Below are 18177 nucleotides of genomic sequence, written 5' to 3'. Positions count from 1 at the left end.
TGAGCCCCACGTAGGACAACCTGATCACCTTGTATCCTCCCCAGCGCTTAGAACAGTGCTTTGCACATAGTAAATGCTTAACAAATGCCATCATTATTATTATTATTAAAATGGAGATGAAGACTGAGCCCCACGTAGGACAACCCGATCACCTTGTATCCCCCCAGCGCTTAGAAAGGTGTTTCGCACATAATAAGTGCTTAACAAATGCCATCATCATCATCATTATTATTATTACCCCAGCGCTTAGAACAGTGCTCAGCACATAGTAAGTGCTTAACAAATACCGTGAGCTCGTCAATGGGCAGGGATGGTCTCTATCTGTGGCCGAATTGTCCATTCCAAGCGCTTAGTCCAGTGCTCTGCGCAGAGTAAGCGCTCAATAAATAAATATAGAAGAAGCAGCGTGGCTCAGTGGAAAGAGCCCGGGCTTTGGGGTCAGAGGTCATGGGTTCGAATCCCGGCTCTGCCACTTGTCAGCTGGGTGACTGTGGGCAAGTCCCTTCACTTCTCTGGGCCTCAGTTCCCTCATCTGTAAAATGGGGATTAAGACTGAGCCCCACGTGGGACCACCTGATTCCCTCGTGTCTCCCCCAGCGCTTAGAACAGTGCTCGGCACAGAGTAAGCGCTTAACAAATACCAACATTATTAAATAAAATCTGTCAAATGGGGATGAAGACTGGAGCCTCACGTGGGACCACCTGATGACCCTGTATCTCCCCCAGCGCTTAGAACAGTGCTCTGCACAGAGTAAGCGCTTAACAAATACCAACATTATTAGTATTAATAATAATAAATACTATTGAATGAATGAATGAATGCATGATCATCATCATTATTATTAGATGGAGGTGACTACGAGGGGCTGGAGGGGGCGGGGCCGGAGCCGGGGAGGAGGGGGCGGGGCCAAAGCCGGCGCGGTTGCTAGGGGGATTTTCACGCCTGCGCGTAAGGACTTCCCTCCCTGGGGGGGGGAGGAGGAGGCAGCGCAGTGCGCTTGCGCCGTCGCCGGCGCGGTTGCTAGGGGGATTTTCACGCCTGCGCGTAAGGGACGTCCTTTCCGCGGGGGAGGGGGAGGCGGCGCGATGCGCTTGCGCCGTCGCCGGCGCGGTTGCTAGGGGGTTTTCACGCCTGCGCGTAAGGGACGTCCCTCCCGCGGGGGAGGGGGAGGCGGCGCGGTGCGCTTGCGCGGTCGCCGGGGAGCGCGCGCGCGCCAGTTTGAACGCCGAGGGTCCGGCGCGCCTGCGCGGGGCCGCCGTCAGCGAGGAGCGGGCGGCGCGCGCCTCCCCTCCCCCCCCCCTCCTCCCCTCCCCTCCCGGCCCCGCCATGCCGGAGATCCGCCTCCGACACGTGGTGTCCTGCAGCAGCCAGGACCCGGTGAGGCCGGCACCGCACCGGGGGCTTCCGGCCGGGAGGGGGCTTCGCCTGCAGGGAAACTTCCGGGGAGCGGGGGCACGCTATAGGGGAACTTCCGGGGAGCGCGGGGGGGGGGCGCTATAGGGGAACTTCCGGGAAGAAGGGGAGTTTGGCTATAGGTGAAGCTCCAGTGAGCGCGGGGGGGCGCTATAGGGGAACTTCCGGGAAGAAGGGGAGTTGGCTATAGGTGAATCTCCAGGGAGCAGGGGGGCCTGCTATAGGGGAATTTCAGGGGAGCTGGCTTTGGGGGCTTTCCGGGGAGCAGGGGAGTTGACTATAGGTGAATTTCCAGGGAACAGAGGAGCCCGCTATGGGGGGAATTTCCGGGGAGCGGGGGAGCTGGCTTTGGGGGGCTTTCCGGGGAGACGATCAGCTCCCTATAGGTGTTTTTCCAGGGAGCGCGGGGGGGGGGGCGGCTATAGGGGAATTTTCGTGGGAGAGGGCAGCCGGCTAGAGGGGAATTTCCGGGGAGAAAGGGAGCTGGCTCTGGGGGCTTCCCGGGGAGACGAGGAGCCCGGCTATGGGTGACTTTCCAGGGCGAAGGGGAGCCGGCTATAGGGGATTTCCGGGGAGAGTGGGCCCACCACCTTCCGGTTTTAAGAAACTTCCGAGGAGAGGAGTGATGTAGGGGACAAGGGGCTCCTATAGGTTCCTTCTAAGGGACGATCCCGACCCCCCCCCCCCCCAGCCGTGGCTTTTGGACCCTGGGAGAGGTCCCGGGGGTGGCCCCGGCCTAGGGAGCGGGTGCGGGTCCGGGTGCGGGGAGGGGTCCCGGGCGAGCCCCGAGCCCCGCCGAGGGAGGGCTAGCGCCACGAGCCCCCCCTCTTCCCCGTTCCTCCCCCAGACTCACTCGGCAGAGAACCTGCTGAAGGCCGATACCTACCGCAAGTGGAGGGCGGGGAAAGCCGGGGAGAAGCAGATCTCCGTCATCCTGCAGGTGAGGAACGGGGAGGGACGGCCGAGGCCCCCCCAGCCGCCTCTCTCCCTCCAGGCCCCAGGCCTTGGAGCTAGGGTCCGTCGCCTGCACTCGGACGTGCGCCCTTCTCCATCTGCTCCGTGACCGTCCCGTCTTCTGCCCCCAGACCCATCTCCCGGGGGCCGGGATCCCGTCCCTCTCCCCTTTCAGACCACCCCCGCCACCGCCAAGTGCTCTGACCGGGTGCCCCGTGGCCCCAAACCTCCAATCCTTTCGGTCTCAGCTCAAAGCCCACCTGCTGCAGGGAGCCTTCCCCGGTTTACCAGCGTCCCTGCCGGCTCCCTCTCCTCCCTGGCTGCGTTCATGGGTAACCAGTGATCGAATCGTCTCCATTTCTGGGTGTGCGTGCTCTCAATCCCCTCCTATCTCTCCTACTACGAACCAGCCCGCACACTGCACCCCTCTAACGCCAGCCTGCTCACCGTCTCTCCATCTCATCTGACTCGCCGCCAGCCTCTCGTCCATATCCTCCCTCTGCCTGACAGACAACTACTGTCCCTGCTTCAAAGCCTTCTTGAAGGCACATTTCCTCCAAGGAGCCTTCCCTAAGCCCCTCCTTTCCTCTTTTCCCTCTCCTTTGCGTCACCTTGACTTGGTCCCTTTATTCATCACCCCCTTGCAGCCCCACAACGTTTATGTTCACATCTATAGTTTATTTACGTTAATATCCGTTTCCCCCTCTAGACTGTAAGCTTGTTGTGGGCCGGGAATCTGCTTTATTGTCGTATCGTACTCCCAAGCGCATAGTACGGTGTTCTGCGCGCAGTAAGCGCTCAATAAATATGACCGACTAACTGGTGTCTTTCGAGACTGTAAAGCCCTCTAGTCAGAACTGATTCGATTGAGTAAATTCCACAGGGCCTGGACTGCTAATCGGCCAACTCTCAGTGTGTGCTAGGCCCTGGGGAGAAGCGGCATGGCCTAGTGGATAGAGCACGGGCCTGGGAGTCAGAAGGTCATGGGTTCTAATCCCGGCTCCGCCATTTGTCTGCTCTGTGGCCTTGGGCAGGCCACTTCCCTGTGCCTCAGTTCTCTCATCTGCAAAATGGGGGTTGAGACCGTGAGCCCCGCGTGGGACAGGGACTAAGTCCAACCTGATTTGCCTGTCTCCACCCCTGTACTTAGGACAGAGCCTGGGCACATCGTAAGTGCCTAACAAATGCCATAATTATTATTTTTATTATCCAGAATACACCCAAGGGGTTTACAGTCCGGTGGGGGAGAGAGCATCCAGCTCACGTGCCGGTTACGTTAAACTCGGACTTCTCCCATGAGTTGCTTGAGTGTCTTAAAAGTGTCTTCAGAGGCTACATGCCCTGCCAAGTGTTCTGCACCCCATAAGGACTCAGTACTCTCGATTGAAAGAGAGACCGAGAAGAGCTTCCCGTCTGATGGGGGTTCGGGGCACGATGGATACACACATTCCACTAGAAGTGCCTGAGCCCACCTGGCCGGAAGGCACAGTCCAAGCCAGAAGACACGGTCCCTGCCTTGGGCGATGGAAACGGTGGAGTCGGGTAGGGAGAAGCCGTCAAACACACGACAGCGCTTCCGGGGGGGCCCGGCCGAACAAACCTCCAAGCAGGTGAAGGTGGACGTCGGCGGGAGCCCGTTGGATTGATTTGGGAAGGCTTCCTGGAAGAGGCGGAGGCTTTTACCGGGGAGAGGGGCCGCGGAGTGGTTAGGAGTCTCTCCAGGGCTCTGGGGGCATGGGTGGTGATGGAGGAGGGGGATCGTGGCCTGGATAGAGACCGGGCCTGAGAGAAAGCTGTGGGTTCTCATCCCGGCTCCCACTTGTCTGCTGCTGTGTGGTCGTGGGTAAGTCACTTCACTCCTCTGAGCCTCAATCACCTCATCTCTAAAATGGGGGATCGAGACTGAGAGCCCCATGTGGGATCAGGACTGTGTCCAACCCGAACCGCTTGTATCCACTTCAGCGTTTAGTCCGGAGCCCGGCACGTAGTTAGTGCTTAAAAAATGTCACAATTCTTATTTTTGTCATGATCACGGCCTGCAGTTTGAGAAGGAGGAGCAGATTCACAGCCTCGACATCGGCAACGATGGATCGGCGTTCGTGGAGGTGCTGGCGGGCCGATCCGCCGGGGACGGCGAGCAGGACTACGAGGTGAGGGTGCCCTCAGCGTACGGGGGCACAGGGGGCGGGAGTTCTAGTCATGAGTGTTTCTGGGTGGCCGGGGAGAGCCTTGGGCCGGGTGTGAAGCCCAGAAGCAATGCGCCCAGTGGACGGAGCCCGGGCCTAGGAGTCAGGAGGACTTGGGTTCGATTCCCGGATCTGCCCCTTGTCTGCTGTGTGACCTCGGGTCAGTCCCTTCACTTCTCTGGGCCTCAGTTACCTCATCTGTAAAATGGGGATTAAGACTGTGAACCCCGTGTGGGCCAGGGACTGTGTCCAACCTGATGAGCTTGTATTTACCCCCACTTCAAAGCCTTATCGAGGGCACCTCTCCTCCAAGAAGCCTTCCCTGACTAAGCCCTCTCCTCTTCGCCCATTCCATTCTGTGCTGCTCTCACTTGCTCCTTCGTTCATCCTCCCATCCCCACAGCACATAGGTCTATAGCTCTAATTTATCTATTTATATTAACGTCTGTCTCCCCTTCAAGACTGTGAGCATGTTGCGGGCAGGAATGTGTCTGTTGTTATATTGTACTCTCCCCAGCACTTAGTACTGTGCACCCAGTAGGCTCTCAGTAAATACGACTGAACGAACGAATCTACCCCAGCGCTTAGTACAGTGCCTGACACATAGTAGGCGTTTAACAAACACCACAATCATCATCATCCCCTATCGCCCACAGGTCCTGCTGGTCACCTCGTCCTTCATGTCGCCCTCCGAGAGCCGCAGCAACTCCAACCCCAACCGGGTCCGGCTGTTCGGCCCCGACAAGCTGGTCCGGACCGTGGCCGAGAAACGCTGGGACCGGGTCAAGCTGGTGTGTAGCCAGCCCTACAGCAAGGTGCGGGGGCCGGGGGGCGGTCACCGAGGGAGCCCGGCCGGGAGGCGCCGGGCCCCGGAGGCGGGGACGCCGCGGCCGGCCGCGGCGCAAGACCGTCATCCCCTTCGCTGTCTTGTTGCCCCCTCTCAGGACGCTGCCTACGGACTCTCCTTTGTGCGCTTCCACAGCCCCCCCGACAAGGAGGAGACGGGGGCCCCGAGTCCGGTGAGACCCCGGCCCCGCCTCGCTCTCCCCCGGCGGCCGTGACTCCGTGTCCCGTCCTCCCCGGCCGCTCGGCGCCGCCCTGACCCTGTGCCTTCCCAGAGGCTGACCAAGCTGGGCCAGTTCCTGGTCAAGGAGGAAGATGGCGGGGGCGGCTCCCTGCGCCCCGGGGCCCTGTTCTTCAGCAGGGTCGGGAAGACCTCTCCAGGTGAGCTGACGCCCGGGGTGCGGGGGACGGGGCGGCCGGACACCTGGGTCCCTGACCCTCTTTTCCCCCCTCAGGCCCCGCCGGCGGCCAGCCGGGCCCCAGCTATGCAGCCGCCACTCTCCAGGCTACGGAGCCCACCCCGACCCCGTCTCCCCCGCCCCCTGTCACCAAGCCTCCTCCCAGCAGCAGCAGCAGCAGCAGCAGCAACAAGGTGAGGGGAGCCAGCCCGACCGAAGCCCCCGGGGCCGCTTTCGCCTGCAGCGATGCAGGGGGATGCGGGGGACCCTCGGGGAAGAAGCTAGGCGGGAGGGGGCCGGGGAAGAACGCAGGGCTAGAGACGAGGAGGGGAATCCGATCCGGGGCGAGGTCAGCGGCTGCGGATGAGTCGAAGGCGGCCTCTCGGGGCGGCCCGTCGGTCACTTGAATTCATTGAGCGCTTACCGTGTGCGGAGCACCAAACGAAGCCCTTCCGAGTGTGCCGCGTGACCTCGGAGAAGTCGCTTCGATTCCCTGCTCTTCAGTTCCCTCATCTGTAAAATGGGGATTAAGAGCGTGAGCCCCCGTGCGGGACGGGGACTGTGTCCGACCGGATTAACTCGTACCTACCCCGGCACTTAGAACAGCGTTCGACACGTAGTAAGCGCTTAACAGGTACCGTCGTTACTTACAACAGAACAATAAACAGACACGTTCCCTCCCCCCCAACGAGCTTACGGGTCTAGAGGGGGAGGCAGACATTAATAGAAGTAATAGGAGGGGAGGGATCCAGGGGAGAGGGTGACGCAGGCTTCTCCACCCCAGGAGCCTGCCACCGGCAAGAGGAAGCTGGAGCCGAGCAGAGAGGAGCCCGGGGGACCCAGGAAACCCCCGACCCCCCCAGCTCGTACCACACCCTCGGCCCCCAAGAAAGCTAGAGGTGGCGGAGGGAAGGGCCTGGGGGGAGGCAGGTGGCGGGGCCTCGGGGTGGCGGGGGCGGCGCTGACCGCTGTGCCCTTCTCGTCCGTCTCTCCAGCCGCCCCTCCTCCGGCGGCCGAGGTGCCCCCGGTGCCCCCGGCGGCCGGGGGCAAGGCCTCGGGAGAGAGGAGGGGGCCGCCGGGGAGGCCCCGGGGCGGCGGCGCGGAGCTGGGGCAGGTCCTGGCGGGGGTGGTGGTGGTACTGAGTGGCTTCCAGAACCCGTTCCGCTCCGAGCTGCGGGACAAGGCGCTGGAGATGGGCGCCAAGTACCGGCCCGACTGGACCGCCGACAGCACCCACCTCATGTACGTGCCCTCGCCCTCCCTCCGCTACCCTTCGCGCGGGCGAGCCGGGCCTACCCACCCCGGCGGCCCCTCCTCCCGTGGCCTAGTAGGTAGAGCCCGGGCCTGGGAGTCAGGAGGACCTGGGTTCTAATACCGCCTCCGCCCCTTGTCTGCTGGGTGACTGTGGGCGAGTCGCTTCACTTCTCTGGGCTAGTTACCGCGTCTGTAAAATAGGGGATTCAGACTGTGTCCAACCCAATCGCCAATTACCCGGTAACCACCCCAGCGTTTGGAGAAGCGGCGTGGCGCAGTGGCTAGAGCACGGGCCTGGGAGTCAGAAGGGCACGGGTTCTAATCCCTGCTCCGCCACTTGTCTGCTGGGTGACCTTAGGCAAGTCACTTCACTTCTCTGGGCCTCAGTTCCCTCATCTGTAAAATGGAGAATGAAACTGTGAGCCTCACGTGGGACAGGGACTGAATCCAACCCGCTCTGCTTGCATCTACCCCAGCGCTTAGTACGGTGCCTGCCAATAGTAAGCACTTAATAAGTGCCATAATTCTTCTTCTTAGTAGTAGTACAGTGCCTGGCACATAGTAAGCACTTAATAAATGCCACGATTCTTAATTACTATTCTCGCAAGAGCACCCTCATGCTTCGGGCTCGGGGTGGGCAGCGAGGAATCTGACCTGCGTCCGTCTCCTCCCGCAGCTGTGCCTTCGCCAACACCCCCAAGTACAGCGCGGTGCTGAGCCGGGGCGGGCGGATCGTGCGCAAGGAGTGGGTGCTGGACTGCCATCGGACCCGGCGACGGCTGCCCTGCCGGCGGTGAGTCCGCCCCGCGCCCCGGGCACGGCTCCCTGGCCCGAGGGTCCCGCCGCCCGGAGCGGCCCTGACCCTGGCCGCCGGGAGGAAGCCGGAGGCCGTGGGTGGCGTTCCTCTTCCCTCCCCCTCTGCCCGAGAGTCCCGCCGGCCGGGGGCCGGACCGGGCGGCGGGAGGTGCCCGCCGACGCCGAGGGCTGCCCTTGTGACCCCCTGGCCTCCACCCTGACCCCTGCGTCGTCAGCCTCGTAACGGTGGTGTTGGTTAAGCGTGGCCTAGTGGGTAGAGCGCCGGCCTGGGAGGCAGAAGGTCATGAGTTCTAGTCTCGGCTCCGCCACTTGTCTGCTGGGTGACCTGGGGCAAGTCACTTCACTTCTCTGGGCCTCAGATCCCTCGTCGGTAAAATGGGGATTGAAACGTGAGCCCCCGGATGGGACAGGGACTGTGTCCAACCCGATTTGCTTGGATCCACCCCAGCACTTAGCAAGGTGCCTGGCACAGAGTGAGTGCTTAACAAATACCACTATTATTATTATGGTTATTAATAATAATAACAAGAAGCGCTTTCTCTGTGCCGAGCACTGGGATAGACGCAAAGAAATTCGGACACAGTCCCTGTCCAACATGGGGCTCACAGTCTAAGGAAGGAGAGCAGGTATTTCGCCTGTCTTGATCCTCCCCCTTGTGCCCATTTAGGCAGCCCTCTCTCCCCCCTTTCCTCTCTCCCCTGTTTCCTGCCCCCCAAACCCTTCACCCTTGGCCGCCCCCCAACCCAGCCTCCTATCCCCAGGTACCTCATGGCAGGACCCAGATCCAGCAGTGAGGAGGAAGAGGAGGAGGAGGAGGAGGAGGAGGAGGAGGATGGCAGCAGCGAGGAAGAGGCACCTCGGGCTCCCCGCAAGGTAGCCGAACCCCCTTATTAAGTCGGGGCGGGTGGAGGGCATCCAGACCCGCTCTCCACTGACACCTCCTTCCCCGCTTCCTCCCGTGTCCGGCCCTCAGCGGCCCCAGGCCAACCACCAGCCCCAGCCCCGGCCGGCGAGAGCCGGTTCTCCCCCCGGGCCCCAAACCCCAGAGGAGACCCAGTCGGCCCCTTCTGCCCGGGACGGGGACACGGGTTCTGAGGGCGAGCAGTCAGGTGAGTCCCTTAGTCGCGGGGAGGGAGGCCGGCCGGACCCTGGGTCTTCGGGGAAGTGGCACGGGCAGGGTGACTCGATTTCCGAGGAAACGGGGTTGAGGGGGACGAGCCACGACCTAGCGGATAGGGCCCGGGCCCGCGAGTCAGAAGGACCCGGGTTCTAATCCCAGTTCCACCACTTCTCTGCCGTGCGACCTTGGGCAAGCCGCATCACTCCTCCGGGCCTCAGTTCCCTCCTCTGCAAAACGGGGATTAAGACCGTGAGCCCGCTGAGGGACCGGGACCGCGTCCACATGATCGGCTCGTATCCACCCCAGCGCTTCGGACGGGGCTTGGCCCGTCCTAACCGCCTAACGGATACCGTCACGGTTATTATTTCGAGCCGGGGGCGGGGGAACCTGCGGGAGCTAGGAGGGGAGGGAGGAACGGTGAACTGACGGGGTTTCTGGTCTCAGACGGACGGGACGACGGGGCGGAGGATTCGGGGGACACCGAAGACGAGCTGAGAAGGTGGGCCGCCGAGGGGGGGGAGGGAGGAGGCGTTGGTGGCGGGGGGCCGTGGTGGGGGGAGAGGGGGGCCGACGGGGAACGGAGCCTAGGCATGGCTGCCGGGTCCCGGGCTCGCTTAGGGTGGCAGAACTGAGGAGTCGGAAGAGGCCCCCAGAGGAGGTCAAGAACGGTGAAGACCCCTACGGGGGCTCAACCGACGAGAACACAGACAACGAGGAGACGGAGACCCCTGACCTGCCCATCCCCCAACTCCCAGGTACCCCCACCCCTTCTCCCCCGCGCCATCGCCCCACACCCTCAGCACCCCCTCCAGGAGACCTCCAAGCTGTGCGAGTCCTGCCCCAGGCCCGTGACGGGAGGCGGCGTGGGAGGGCACTTCCCCCGGTTCATTCGCTCGTATTGATTGAGCGCGTACGGTGTGCGGGGCGCTGTACTAAGTGCTTAATACAGTGGTCCCGCCTTCCGCCCCGTCCTCAGACTTTTTCCAGGGCAAACATTTCTTCCTCTACGGAGAATTTCCAGGCCAGGAGCGAAGACTACTGGTCCGCTACGTCACAGCCTTCAACGGGTAAGGTGGGGGACCACCCGGGGCCTTGAGGTCCCGTGGGAGCAAGGAGGGCGAGGGAGAAAGGTGACCCCCGCCGGGGTAGCGGAGAGGAAGGAGCCGTGGTCCGAGGTCCCGGGGAGCAAGGGTGGGCCGGAGCGGACCTTGGGCTCAGCTGCCCGTCCTCCTCCCCTTCTCTCCCTTCTCCCGCCAGGGAGCTGGAGGACTATATGAGTGAGAAGGTGCAGTTCGTAATCACGGCTCAGGACTGGGACCCCAGCTTTGAAGAGGTGAGGAGGTGTGGGGAGGGGGCAGGGAAGAAGCCCCCCCCCCCCCCCCGCATTCCTCCCAGGATTTCTCCCCCCACCGATTTCCCTTCCTGCGAGCGCTTCGTACAGTGTTGTGCACACAGTGAGCGCTCAATGGATACGACTGAATCGAAGCGTAGGCACCCCCGTTCCCAACTCCTCTCGTGTGGCGCCTCAGGCCCCCCCATCTCGGGAGGTCTGTCTGACCCGGATCTCGCCTCCCCCCGCCAGGCCCTGGCCGACAACCCCTCCCTGGCCTTCGTCCGGCCCCGCTGGATCTACAGCTGCAACGAGCGCCAGAAGCTGCTGCCCCATCAGCTCTACGGGGTGGTGCCCCAGGTCTGAGGGGCGGCGGGGCCTCCCTCCTCCTCCTCCTCCTCCCCGCCCGCCCGGAGGGAGCCTGGTCCGGCCCTTCGTCCGAATGGGGCGGGCCAATAAAGAGCGGGAGCCCGCCGAGTAGCCGGCCGGTCGTGTGGATGTCTGTCCGCCGCCGCATCCCCTCCGCCCTCCCCCCGGCGGCCGACGCGGACCCCGGCTCGTAGAAATCGCATCCGTTTATTGGCACAGGGCGAGGGGCGAGCGGGGCGGGGGGGGGGAGGGACGGGGACCGAAAGCTGGCGGCGGCTGAGGGGCGAGCAGGGCCGGGTGGAGGGGGACGGGGGAGGCGGGGGGCCGGCGAGGGGGTCAGGCCCGCTCCGCCTTGGCTCCTTTGCCCGCCTTGGCCTCGCCACGGTGGCTCCTCTGGTGCAGGGCCAGGAGCCGCCTCTGGCCGAAGCCCTGGCCGCAGGCGGGGCAGCGGTGCGGGGCGGCCGCCTCCCGGGCCGCGGGCGCCGGGGGGGCCGGCGAGGGGCCGGCGGCGCCGGCGGCCGCCCCGTGCCGCTGCTGGTGGGCGGCCAGCTTGGACGGGTAGCAGAAGGACTTGGGGCAGAGCGGGCAGGGGTAGGGGCGGGCGCCCCCGGCGTGGGTGTGGCGGTGGGCGGCCAGCTTGGACGGGTAGCAGAAGGACTTGGGGCAGTCGGGGCAGGGGTAGGGGCGGGCCGGGGAGTGGGTCCAGCGGTGGGCCGCCAGCTTGGAGCGGTGGCCGAAGGCCTTGGGACAGTCCGGGCAGGGGAAGGGACGGTGCCCGCTGTGGGTGAGGCGGTGGGCGGCCAGCTTGGAGGGGTAGGAGAAGGACTTGGGGCACTCGGGGCACGGGTGGGGCCGCTGGCCGCCGTGGGCCAGCCGGTGCGTGGCCAGCTTGGACGGGTAGGAGAAGCTCTTGTCGCAGTCCGGGCAGCGGTGGGGACGCTGGGGGGGCGGCGGGCGGCGGGCGCGCGAGGGCGGCGCCGGCCCCGGCCCCCGCCCGCCCGCCGGCCCGGACTCGGGGGGCCGGCTCCGCTTCGGCTTGGCTTTACGGGAGGCTGAGCGGAGGGGAGAGGCGAGGGGTGAGGGGGGAGAGGCGAGGGGCGAGGGGCGGCCCCGCCGCCCCGTCCCGTCCCGGGCCACCCGTCCCGCCTCTCACCCCCTCCGTTGGTCAGGCCGGGGTCCTTGTCCACGGGGGTCCTCCCGCTGCCGCCGGCCGCCTGGTCTCCTCGCTCCAGCATGGTCGGCGGCGGCCGGGCCCCGGGCCACCCACACCTGCGGGCCGGGGATGGGGACCGTCGGGCCGGGGATGGGGACCGTCGAGGGCGCCCCGACGCCTGGGCCCAGGCCTGCGGCGGTGGGGGCGGGGCCCGAGCGGTCGGGGTGTGACGTCAGGGTTGGGGCGGGGCCTAGATGAGGGAGGCGGGGCAGGCGCGCGACGGGGCGTGTCTTGCGCGCGCTGAGGGCGGGGCCCACGCGACGGGGAATGCGCGCGCTGAGGGCGGGGCCTAACTGACGGGGACGAGTCGTGCGCGCGCCGGGGGGCGTGTCCACGCATCGGGGGCGGGGCCTACGAGACCGAGGCGTGTCCTGCGCGCGCCGGGGGCGGGGCCTACGTGACAGGGAAGGGGCATGCGCATGACGGGGGCGTGTCTCGCGCGCCGGGGGCGGGGCCTAACTGATCGGGGAGGGGCATGCGCGCGCCGGGGGCGGGCCCCGCCGGGGTTACCTGCAGTCCGGTCCTAGGCGAGGGCCATGGAGGCCCCGTTAACTCCTCTCTCCCCCGCGGCCCGGCCTCATCCCCAGCGGGGAGGCAGCTGGGAGGACGAGCAAAGGGGAGCCGCAGTCCGGGGCTGTCCTCCGCGACCCTTCCCCCCCCCCCCCCCCACCTCCACACCCCGTTCTCCTCCCCCGGACCCAGGCGTCCTCCCCCCGTCCCCGCAGGGAGGAAGCCACGGAGCGCGCCCCCGGGAATCCCGCCGGGGCGGCCGCGGCCCGCGGTGCCTCCCCGCCCCCTCCCCCCCTCACCTGTCCGCGCGGCCCCTCCCCGGGGGGGGGGCGGGGCTCGGGGCCCCTCCCGCCGCCGCTGCTGCTGCGCTGCTCTCGGGGCTGCGGGGGCTGCACTGGCGGGCGCGCGCACGCACGGGGGTTACGTCCGCATGACGCATTCCCCCCCGAAGAGGGGGACGTGCGCGTGCGCGCTGAAGAGAAGGGGGCGCGGGAGCGCGCGCGGGAAAGGGGCGGACAGCGCACCCTGGTGGAGGAAAGCCGAACACCAACGAAAAAAGGGTAGGGGGCTGCGGCGGCAGGCGGTCTACGGTGGCCGCGCTGCGCCAAAAGACCAAAAGCTCCCTGATCGCGCCGCCGTTTTTATTCATTCATTCATTCATTCGTATTTATGTGTGTGCAGAGCACTGGACTAAGCGCTTGGAATGGACAATTTGGCAACAGATAGAAACAATCCCTGCCCGACAACGGTCTCACGGTCTAAAAGGGGGAGACGGACAGCAATGTATCTTCACAATGTATTTTCATCCATTCAGTCGTATTTATTGAGCGCTTCCCGTGTGCAGAGCACTGTGCTAAGCGATTGGGAGAGCACGCTAGGATACTCACTAGACACCTTTCCTGCCCACAACGAGCTTACAGTCCAGAGAAGCAGCGTGACTTAGTGGTAAGAGCCCGGGCTTGGGAGTCAGAGGTCATGGGTTCGAATCCGTTTCCAAAGTCTAACCTCCATCCTCCCTACTGCAGTTCTTTGAAAACGAAGAAAATGGGGTCCCTCTTGGTGGAAGCTTTTCAGTGACCCAAAGTGCCTCCCTCACTTTCCCAACTTATCCATCTTTCCCCTTGCCATGGGGACAATCGCACAGGTTGGACTTTAATAGTAATTAAGAGTAATACTTTTGGCCAAGAGAGACTGGACTTCAACACAAACTGGACCCTGCAGAGTGGGAAGCCGCATCTTGGGCTGTATAGCCGCCCACTGGTAATAATGCTGGTATTTGTTAAGCGCTTACTATGCACAGAGCAATAGTATTTTTTATTGAGCGCTAACTATGTGCAGAGCACTGTACTAAGCGCTTGGAATGAACAAGTCGGCAATAGATAGAGACAGTCCCTGCCGTTTGACGGGCTTACAGTCTAATCACTGTTCTAAGCGCTGGGGGAGATAGAGGGTCATCAGGTTGTCCCACGTGAGGCTCACAGTTAATCCCCATTTTACAGATGAGGTCACTGAGGCACAGAGAAGTGAAGTGACTCGCCCACAGTCACGCAGCTGACAAGTGGCAGAGCCGGGAGTCGAACCCATGGCCTCGGACTCCGAAGCCCAGGCTCTTTCCACTGAGCCAGGCCGCTGTTGCCTACAAACTCTTATAGCGTACTCTCCCAAGCGTTTAGCGCAGTGAACTGCACACAGTAAGCACTCAGTAGATACCACTGATCGACCGCTGCCAGAAGTGGAGGGATAGGAAGAGAGAAAGCGAGCGAAGGAAGCATGTAGCACTACCTGGAGTTACTTCCTTCTGCCCAAGTTGAGGTTTGAACCTCTGTTGCCATTTCCTCCCTTGCATCTGCCCACCCCCCAGCTGGCTCCCCCCCCCACGGTGAATATTTGCTGTGGTAGAATGCAAATCCAGGTTTGTGGGGAAATGCTAAATGGTGCAGAACTCCAGCTTGAGGATGTGGGTTGAGCCAGGGTTCAGGAGGGTGGGAGAAACCAAGGGAGTCTTGGGTCCGGAGCAAGAGCCGCAAAAAGAAAGAGCTGGGGACCGGGGCTGAGATCCCTGCACCCACAGAATCATGGACGAACAAGCTGGACTCCCGTTTGATTCACCCCAGGACTCTTATTTGCTACCCCATAAAAGGCAGCTTTTTGCAACTGTTTGTTTCTCATTTTGCATAGGATTTTATTTCCTGGCCAAATGCAGAGAAGGCCTGGCCACCCCAGCCTAGCCAGGGTGCAAAGACCCATTGGGCTGAGTCTGGGGGCACCCAGATGGCTCCTCCTGGCCCTGGTTGTCAGGGGAGCCGGGGCAATCAGAGGTGGGAGCAGATTCAGCGTGGCTCAGTGGCAAGAGTCCGGGTTGGGGAGTCAGAGGTCATGGGTTCGAATCCAGGCTCTGCCACCTGTCAGCTGTGTGACTGTGGGCAAGTCACTTCACTTCTCTGTGCCTTAGTCCCCTCATCTGTAAAATGGGGATGAAGACTGTGAGCCCTAGATGTGGCAACCTGAATTCCTTGTATCTCTCCCAGCGCTTAGAACAGTGTTTGGCACATAGCGCTTAACAAATGCCAACATTATTATTCATTCATTCAGACGTATTTACTAAGCACTTACTCTGTGCAGAACACTGTTCTGAGCGCTTAGGAGAGGACAATATAACAATAAACAGACACATTCCCTGCGTGCAATGAGCTTATAGTGAAGAGGGGGAAGACAGATATTACTATTTATTCAATCAGGTTTATGGAGCGCTTACTGTGTGCAAAGCACTGCACTAAGTGCTTGGAGAGTACAATTCGGCAACAGATAGAGACAATCATTCATTCGATAGTATTTATTGAGCCCTTACTGTGTGCAAAGCACTGTACTAAGCGCTTAGAATGGGCAAATAGGCAACAGATAGAGACAATCCCTGCCCATTGACGGGCTCACAATCTAATCGGGGGAGACAGAAGGACAAAAACAAGACAACTTAGGATAAATAGAATCAAGGGGATGGACACCTCATTAACAAAATAAATAGGATTTTTAAAATCTATACAAATAAGCACAGTGCTGAGGAGAGGGGAAGGGAGGGGGGAGGAGCAGGGGGAAAGGGGACTTAGCCGGCTCACAGTCTAGAAGGGGGAGATAGAGTCAACAAAACGAGTAGACAGGCATTGCTACCACCAAAATAGATGAATAGAACTGTAGATAAATGCACAGAGTTAATAAAATAGAACAATAAATATGTACAAATCTATACAAGTGCTGTGGGGAGGGGAAGGGGGTAGAGCAGAGGGAGGGAGGAAGGGGATTGGGGAGGGGAGGAAGAGAAGAGGGAAAGGGAGGGCTCAGTCTGGGAAGGCCTCCTGGAGGAGGAGAGCTCTCAGGAGGGCTTTGAGGAGGGGAAGAGAGTTAGTTTGGCGGATAAATGAATAAATGACAGATGTGGACATGAGTGCTGTGGGGCTAGGAGGGGGGATGAATAAAGAGAGCAAGTCAGGGCGACGCAGAAGGGAGTGGGAGAAGTGGAAGGGAGGACTTAGTCAGGGAAGGCTTCTTGGAGGAGATGGGCCATCACTCAAGCTTTGAACTGCGGTGGGGAGGGGGACAGTCATTTTCTTCTGATAGGAGGAGGGAGGGCGTCCCAGGCCAGAGGCAGGATGTGGTTGAGGGGGGGACAAAATAGACAAAATTGAGGTTCCACTGGGGGAGTTGGGAATGGAGGGGGAAGTGGAGGGAGGGAGGGAGGGAGGGAGGGGGACAGGAGCACCTGAGTTCCAGGAGGGAAACTAGTTCCGGCTGAAGGAGGGGCAGGTTGAAGGCCAGAGGGAAGGTGGGTGTGGTGGAGGGCGAGTGCCTTTTTCTGGCCTTCATCCCTCCTTGATGACTGTGCATTTCCCCTGGGGCTGGGCTCTCAAAACGACCATAAAATTCCCATAAAGACCTCACAGGACAGTGACTCATGGGGAGGACAGGGACCCGTTAACTCCTCCCGCTCCGGTGTATCCCAGGGAAAGAGAACTGACCTAAATCCCCAGAAGGCTCGGATTCCCCTGGAACACCCTAGGTAAATAAACCGGGCCCTGATTTACTGGGGAGACCCTATGCTACCCCAGTGCTTGGCACATAGTAGGCGGCTAACAAATCACACAGTTCTTCTTCTTCTTCTTATGGGAGTAATGTTGGTATTTGTTAAGTTCTTACTATGTGCAGAGCACCGTTCTAAGCGCTGGAATAGATACAGGGTAATCAGATTGTCCCACATGAGACTCACAGTCTAGGTAAGGTGAGGATAAGGCTATTTGCCTCCAGGCCTTTTTTTCTCTTTTTTCTTTTTTAATGGTACCTGTTAAGTGCTTACTGTGTGCCAGGCAGGGGTAGGTACAAGTTAATCAGGTGGGACAGAATCAATCCCCATTTTACAGATGAGGCGATTGAGGCCCAGAGACATGAAGTGACTTGCCCAAGGTCACACATCAAACAAGCGGTGGAGCCTGGATTAGAACCCAGGTCCTTCTGACTCCCAGGCCTGGGCTCTCTCCACTAGACCACACTGCTTCTTTTCCTGCCAGAGATCTCTTTGACTCCTTCTTTAGGTTCCCCCAGGACCTAGTTGAGTGCTCTGCCCACACTGTGCGGTGCCTGAGGATGAGGTGATACGGTCTAGTGGTTAGAACCCGGGCCTGGGAGTCAGAAGGTCGTGGGTTCTAATCCTGCCTCTGCCACTTGTCTGCTCTGTGACAAGTCACTTCACTTCTCTGGGCTTCAGTTCCCTCATCTATAAAATGGGGATTGAGACTGTGAGCCCCAAGTGGGTCAGGGACTGTATCCACCAGTGTTTAGGACAGTGCTTGGCACATAGTAAGCGCTTAACAAATATTATTATTTTTTGTTTTGCTGTCTGTCTCCCCTGTTTAGACTGTGAGCCCATTAGTGGGCAGGGATTGTCTTTATCTGTTGCCGAATTGTACATTCCAAGCTCTTAGTACAGTGCCCTGCACCCAGCAAGTGCTCAATAAATACGATTGAATGAATGATTATTATTATTTTCTATTATTAACTCGAATTACTTGTATCCACCGCAGCACCTAGGACAGTGCCTGGTACTTAGTAAGCATTTAACAAATACCATAATTATGATGAATAATTATTCACTCGAGTTGCTTGTATCCACCCCAGCGCTTAGGACAGTGCCTGGCACATAGTAAGCGCTTAACAGATATCATTATTATTAATAAATTGCATTATAACTCGAATTGCTTCTATCCACCCCAGCGCTTAGGACAGGGCCTGGCACATAGTAAGCCCTTAAAACGTACCATTATTATTATTCTTCACTCAAGTTGCTTGTATCCACCCCAGCATTTAGGACATCCCTGTCTACTTGTTCTGTTGCCTGTCTCCCCCCTTCTAATAATACCAATAATGTTGGTATTTGCTGAGCGCTTACTATGTGCCAAGCACTGTTCTAAGCGCTGGGGGAGATACAAGGTGATCAGGTTGCTCCACCTGGGGCTCCCAGTCTTCATCCCCATTTTTCAGGTGAGGTCACTGAGGCCCAGAGAAGTGAAGTGACTCGCCCACAGCCACACAGCTGACAGGTGGTGGAGTCGGGATTCGAACCCATGACCTCTGACTCCCAAGCCCCGGCTCTTTCTCTAGACTGTGAGCCCCTTGTCGGGTAGGGATGGTCTCTAATCTTCTGCCGAATTCTACTTGCCAAGCGCTTAGCGCAGTGCTCTGCGCACGGTGAGCGCTCAATAAATACAATTGAATGACAGTACCC

The 18177-nt window shown here is 60.7% G+C and overlaps 2 protein-coding genes across 2 annotated transcripts; one reads left to right on the top strand and one right to left on the bottom strand.

Annotated features, from left to right (window-relative positions):
* The first annotated feature begins 1308 nt into the window (after positions 1 to 1308).
* Positions 1309 to 10800, top strand: XRCC1 (X-ray repair cross complementing 1). The gene is made up of 17 exons (XM_029066277.2): positions 1309 to 1378; positions 2262 to 2354; positions 4411 to 4518; positions 5211 to 5369; positions 5499 to 5573; positions 5673 to 5778; positions 5853 to 5989; positions 6580 to 6694; positions 6791 to 7037; positions 7726 to 7842; positions 8627 to 8738; positions 8839 to 8974; positions 9430 to 9484; positions 9604 to 9740; positions 9962 to 10052; positions 10243 to 10318; positions 10568 to 10800. Exons 1-17 carry the CDS (start codon positions 1328 to 1330, stop codon positions 10679 to 10681), a joined length of 1929 nt encoding a protein of 642 aa, XP_028922110.1. The 5' UTR covers positions 1309 to 1327; the 3' UTR covers positions 10682 to 10800.
* A 130-nt stretch (positions 10801 to 10930) lies between these two features.
* On the bottom strand, positions 10931 to 12739 carry ZNF575 (zinc finger protein 575). Its single transcript, XM_029066278.2, has 4 exons — positions 12707 to 12739; positions 12408 to 12495; positions 11838 to 12027; positions 10931 to 11736 (listed from the first exon to the last, which is right to left on the bottom strand). Exons 3-4 carry the CDS (start codon positions 11917 to 11919, stop codon positions 11021 to 11023), a joined length of 798 nt encoding a protein of 265 aa, XP_028922111.1. The 5' UTR covers positions 11920 to 12027; positions 12408 to 12495; positions 12707 to 12739; the 3' UTR covers positions 10931 to 11020.
* Between the last annotated feature and the right edge of the window lie 5438 nt (positions 12740 to 18177).

The sequence above is a fragment of the Ornithorhynchus anatinus genome, chromosome 5 (assembly GCF_004115215.2).
Source record: "Ornithorhynchus anatinus isolate Pmale09 chromosome 5, mOrnAna1.pri.v4, whole genome shotgun sequence".
In the NCBI taxonomy this organism is placed as follows: Eukaryota; Metazoa; Chordata; class Mammalia; order Monotremata; family Ornithorhynchidae; genus Ornithorhynchus; species Ornithorhynchus anatinus.
Note: the sequence above shows the minus strand (reverse complement) of the source record. Positions and strands in the feature narration are given on the sequence as shown.

What these genes read in the sequence shown, in the direction of transcription:
- XRCC1 (XM_029066277.2), top strand. Translation starts at nt 1,328, where the DNA reads ATGCCGGAGATCCGCCTCCGACACGTGGTGTCCTGCAGCAGCCAGGAC. An exon ending in AGACGGGGGCCCCGAGTCCG is followed by an intron (nt 5,574 to 5,672) that starts GTGAGACCCCGG and finishes GTGCCTTCCCAG; the next exon opens with AGGCTGACCAAGCTGGGCCA. An exon ending in GCCCATCCCCCAACTCCCAG is followed by an intron (nt 9,741 to 9,961) that starts GTACCCCCACCC and finishes CCCCGTCCTCAG; the next exon opens with ACTTTTTCCAGGGCAAACAT.
- ZNF575 (XM_029066278.2), bottom strand. Translation starts at nt 11,919, where the DNA reads ATGCTGGAGCGAGGAGACCAGGCGGCCGGCGGCAGCGGGAGGACCCCC. An exon ending in CGGCCTGACCAACGGAGGGG is followed by an intron (nt 11,737 to 11,837) that starts GTGAGAGGCGGG and finishes CCCTCCGCTCAG; the next exon opens with CCTCCCGTAAAGCCAAGCCG.